At 39.6% G+C, this 5877-nt stretch overlaps 1 protein-coding gene across 1 annotated transcript in view; it reads right to left on the bottom strand.

Moving 5' to 3' along the window:
- Cbx3 (chromobox 3) overlaps positions 1-5877 on the bottom strand; it is a gene marked incomplete at its 3' end in the record, with an annotated part of 11034 nt that continues 5157 nt past the window's right edge. The window contains exons 4-5 of the mRNA XM_029535273.1: positions 3695-3857; positions 1-42 (exon numbers count right to left, since the gene is read on the bottom strand). Of these exons, the coding sequence (XP_029391133.1) occupies positions 1-42; positions 3695-3857 (205 nt within the window). The remainder of the gene's footprint in view (positions 43-3694; positions 3858-5877) is intronic.

Here is a 5877-nt window from a genome sequence, read left to right as displayed (position 1 = left end):
TTCAGGATCAAGACCTCTGGCAAAGCCCCTTGGTTTGTCAGCCTGTATATAAGGGTTAGGTAATAGCTTAACTAAATATTTCTACACAACAAATAACATTAAAAATTCTTTATGAAATACAATTTTCATCAGAACTCCCAACAGTAAGCCAGGAACAACTTGGACAAGAACCAAAGTTTGATATGAAAACATGCTTAGGGGCTGGTGAGATGGCTCAGCGGTTAAGGGCACTGACTGTTCTTCCGAAGGTCCTGAGTTCAAATCCCAGCAACCACATGGTGGCTCACAACCATCTGCAATGAGATCTGACTCCCTCTTCTGGAGTGTCTGAAGACAGCTACAGTGTGTACTTACATATAATAATAAATAAATCTTAAAAAAAAAAACAAAAAAAACATGCTTAGGACCAGGGACATAAGTTTTATTGGTAGAGTATTTGTCTAGAATACAAGAAATCCTGGGCTTGGTCCAACACTTGGTAGCTGGAGGCAGAAGCAGCAGGAATATTCAGGAATATTAAGCCTGGGCTAGACAAGACCCTTTCTTAAAATATAGAAGTCTTACTATGTAGCCTAGATTAGCTCCAAATTTCAACCCTCCTGCTTCAATTTATTGACCATTAGAACTACAGTATGAGACAGACAACACACTGAGCAATTATGCACTCTTGAAAATTAAACTTTAAATGCCCATAAACCTAGAACTTTAGAGGTAGAACCTTTAGAGGTTCAAGGCTACCCTAGACCATTTAGTAAAATCTGACCAAGAACCACCCACCAATTTAAAAAAATTAAATAAAAAAAAAAAGCAAGTAAACAAATATGCAGCTACTTATAGCAGCACAAGCCTATAATTTCAGTTGCAGGAATAGTGTAAGTTTAAGTGCACCTTGGGCTACACAGCAAGACCGTGCCCTAGAAATATACATATAAAAGCCACAGGGGCTAGAGATGGCCGTGGTTAGATCACTTGCCTTGTAGAGAACATGTTCTCAGCATCCACATGATGGCTTACACCACCTCTAACACCAGTGCCAGGGGATAACTCCCTCTTCTGACATCTGTGGCAGCTGAGTGTGCGTGTGTGTGTGTGTGTGTGTATACACACACTCAGACCCTGTCCCATTAACATTTTTTAATGTAATACTAATTATTGCTGGGCATGGTGATATAAGCTTTTAATCCCAACACTCTGGAGGCAGAGACAGAAGGATCTCTGAGTTTGAGTTCTAGGACAGCCAGGGTTATGTAGAGACCCTGCCTCAAAAACAAAACAAATTATTATTGATCCAGTACTTGGTAGATGGAGGTTGGAACATCAGGGGTTAAAGGCTAGCTTGGGCTATATGAGACTGTCTCAAAACCATAATTGCTTTATTTTGGAGAGTTCTCTGAAACCTGAGCTAGCCTCAAAGCTCAACACATTTCTCTTACCTCAGTCCCTCAAGTGCTAGGACTATAGGTATGAACCATCATGCCTACCCTGTCTACCTTAAACTAGACACCGAAGAGACTCCTCTTTTTCATTACAGAGTCTATACCCAATAGGTTTTTATATGCAGGCTTGTATGTATTCCTATAAATACATTCTTAATGTAGGGAAGGCTTGCTATGTAGCTAATGACCTTAAATTCAAGTTGGGATGACAGGTGGATGCCAGCTTGCCCATTTTCCAGTCAGTTGTACACATGAACTATTATTCTTTTTTTTTTAGATTTATTTATTAATTATATGTAAGTACACTGTAGCTATCTTCAGACACTCCAGAAGAGGGAGTCAGATCTTGTTGGATGGTTGTAAGCCACCATGTGGTTGCTGGGATTTGAACTCTGCACCTTTGGAAGAGCAGTTGTGTGCTCTTACCCGCTGAGCCATCTCACCAGCCCTAAACTATTATTCTTGTTTAGGTTTCTTTTGGTATTGCTTTTTTTTTTTTTAAATCATGCTTTTCCGAGCACCTGTAAGTACCGGTGCTTTTGGAGGCCAGTAAGGGCACTTAACCCCCTGAGTTACAGACAATTCTGAGTACTCACATAAGTGCTAGTAGTTCATGTTCTTTAATTACTAGTACTTGGAAACTGTTATCTTAAAATTATTTATGTATTTAATGATTTCACCTATACGTTGTCTGTGTACCTTGTGTGTCCCTGGTGCCAATGGAAGTCAGAAGAATGAATGTGTTGGATTCTTTGGAACTGGAGTTACAGACTGTTGTGCGCTATCAGTGGATGTTGGGAACCAAATGGATCCTCTGGAAGAGCAGTACATGCTCTTAACCAGTTCTCTGGCCCTAAAAGGTTTGCCCCCAACTCCCTTAGGGGTCTTCCTTATAGACCAGGCTGGTCTGGATCTCAGTGAAACCTGCCTGCCTTGTCGCCCCAGTACTGGAGCTAAAGCCATGCCCCATACCTGACTAAAACAATGAATATTGATAATTACAGCCTATGTAAATTTTGAGTGTAAATATTTGAGAAGTGATGATATCAGCAAACTAAAACTACTGAAGTTTCACATCAGTATTACGAGACTCTAAAGTCAGACTGGGTTAGATTAACAACTCTAGCCCTTTAGTTCTAGGAAAATTAATTAAGCTCTGTGGTTCAGGTTTATTATCTATCAGAAACAATTAGTCCCTATGTCATAGGTTTCTGGTAGTATATCAATATGAATTAGGCTATTTAGAATCCTGCTGGCTCAACCTAGCTTAGGCTCTACTACTAAAGATATTTCCCTTATGCATATACTTTACTTTCAGATCTCCACTGTAATTAATCTTGTTTCTCATCTATACAACTGAATCATTATCTAGACTCAACAGGGTTGACATTAAGATTTAATGCCATATACACAAAGTTCTTGTTACCTAGCTGGTATGACCACACTTGAAACTCATCTTTTACCAATTTAATGGGTGCTGAGTGCTTGGAATACAAGCCCAATTCAGCACCAAGACTATTCCTCCAATTATCACACTAGGCCAATAGAAAGGTAAGTACAATCTGTTTAAAGCTAAGGGTAGAGACTACCCTATCTGCCTAGCTCTATACAAGGTTCCCCCCCCCCCCATTAGAGTTTAAAAGTATTCTTGGGTTGGAACAGCTAGAAGCATTTACCAAAGAATCTAAGTTCAGTTGCCAGCACCTACAATGGTAGCCCACACCACCGATAATTTCAGTCCCAAGGCATCTGATAGCATGATCTAGCTTCTGGCAACACTGAGCATGCATGAGCTACACAGATGTACAGGCCAAGAGCCAGACACATGGGAAATAAATTTTTCTCATCTGAGCTGGGTATAACAGTGAATGCCTTTAATTCCAGCACACAGGAGGGAAAGGCAGGCAGGTTTCTGACTTTGAAGCTAGGCAGAGCTACAATGAGAAACCCTGTCTTTAAGACACCTCACTTAGTTTTAAGCAAAAGTCAGAGGTAATAGGATGAGTGGTGCAAGGCCACTTTCTGCTACATGAGACCCACCCCTCAAAAGACACTAACAAAGGGGAAGGGATAGGGAGGTGAATTACAACAAAGTATAATGGTAAATATGTATGAAAATACCATAATGAAACCCATTACTTGGGATGCTAACTTAAAGAACAAAATATGAAGTAAAAAGTATTCTAGCTGGAAAAAAGTTCAATTAAAATTGAAGTCAGTGACTATTGATAAGATCCACTCTAATGGGCAGTACTTACAGCATCTCTCTTCTTCTTCGATTTGCTATCATCAGATTCACTGTCAGATAAAGATTTCCTTTTTGTACCATCTTTTTCTTTACCAGCTTTTTGAGAATTAAGAAATGCTTCAATTAATTCTGGACAATCTAAATTTTCTTCTGGTTCCCAAGTATTATCAGCACTGTGTTCAGTTAAAGAAAACAAAAAGTTGATTCAATTAAAACATTGCCATTACCTGGACCTGTTTATAACTATCTAGGGGGAAAAAATTCCATATGACAAAGGCTAATACTAATAAAATAATAGTAATAGAAAGGAATGCTCTCCCATTTCCTATATTACTTTAAAATGTCTACATTTCTCTTCACAACCACTTTCACATCCCTATGTGAGCAATCCATTTTACTTCAAAAGCAGTTGAATACTAATATTTTTTCTGCTCCATAAGCAACTCACTTTATGTAACCCTAGTTGGCCTCAAACTGTATGTAATCCAGTTCTAATCCTCCTGTCTCTACCTCCAGGGTACTAGGATAAAAAGCACTCTCTGTCACACTTTATTCCAAGACCTTGTGCATACCAGGCAAGCACCCTCCCAACTGAGCTACATCCCAATCCCATGAGTTTTAACTTTCTTTCTTTCCTTCCTTCCTTAAAGGGACAGGTTCATAGGTACTATACAGGCTAGCTATGACCTCACAGTCCTGGGATTTTGAGATTTTTAAGAATAGTGATTCCTAATTTCTTAGATATTATGTAAATACGTTTGGGACCTCCAATGATGTTTTGAAAATGAAGATTCCAAGACATTCTTAAATGTGAAATGCTTTCAATTTTTGGTTGGTTCTCAATTTGGGAAATGATATAAAGCAAAGACTGACAAAAACAAAGCCAAATCTAGCCTATTGCATGGTTTGTAAAGCATCAGAACTATTTCGAACTCAGAAATCCGCCTGTCTCTGCCTCCAAAGTGCTGGGATTAAAGGCGCATGCCAGCACCAACCGGCTCTCTCTCTTTTTTAACAATACAGACTCTATAGGCTGGAGAGACAGATTGGCTCAGTCATTTAGAGCACTGACTTCTTCCAGAGGTCCAGAGTTCAATTCTCAGCAATGGCATGGTGACTCACAACAATCTGTAATAGGATCTGATGCCCTCTTCTGCTGTGTTTGAAAAAAGCCACAGTGTACTCACATACATTAAAAAAAAAAAAAAAAAAAGATAATGTCTCACTATGCAGCCTAAGTTGCCCTCTAACTCCTAATCTTGCCTCATCTTCCACAGTGGCCTGTGTTGTATTACCATGCCCAGGCCATTTTTTTTTTCTTTTTCTAGTTAATTAATTAAGTATACAACATTTTATCTGCCTGTCAGAAGAGCACACCAGATCTCATTACAGATGGTCATGAGCCACCATGTAGTTGCTGGGAATTGAACTCAGGACCTCTGAAAGAGGAAGGAGTCAGTGCTCTTAACCTCTGAGTCATCTCCCCAGCCCCTCAATTTTTTTTTTCCCTTGGGAAAAAAAAAAAATCCAGGGCTCATGGTATGGATTCCCAGCACCTATATGGTGACTCAAAATCACCTGTAGTTGTTACTAGACGTAACAGCCATACTCATTTAATGTATCATCTATTGCTGCCTTTGTGTTTCTCATGCAGAGGTAGTACGTACGAACAAGTCAATGGCACACAAAGCCTAAACCAGCTTTGGGGTGAGACTGCCACTCCTGCCCTGCCTCAACACAGAGCTGAAGTAACCATCCCCATCAAGAGCCAGAGAGCCATGAAGAAAACTAGTACCTCACAAATATGGAAGTATGATCACCTTGCACCAATTGACAGACTCACTATGTCTTATGCTCTGGTCATAAATACATTTCTAGAGATAGATGGAATGAACGAGCGACTTCAGGGATTCTAGGAATGGTGCCATTAACATCTTGGGCTCAAGAACTTGCTCTGCTGATATCTTCAGACATTGGCAAAACTTAATTTGGGGAGGAAGGCTGATGTCTCAAATTTAGTGCTATTTGCAGTATTATCTTCTATACTATAAATATACTGTAAATGTTAGGTTCTTGGTCATAGATATTCAAACTAGTACAATGTTTAACACAACATTAAAATGTTTTAGAAAAAGAACACATGGGCATGGTGGTGCACGCCTTTAATCCCAGCACTTGGGAGGCAGAGGCAGG

Source organism: Mus pahari, chromosome 2, assembly GCF_900095145.1.
Source record: "Mus pahari chromosome 2, PAHARI_EIJ_v1.1, whole genome shotgun sequence".
NCBI lineage: Eukaryota > Metazoa > Chordata > Mammalia > Rodentia > Muridae > Mus > Mus pahari.
The sequence above is the reverse complement of the archived record's forward strand: the minus strand, read 5'-3'. Positions and strand labels throughout refer to the sequence as shown.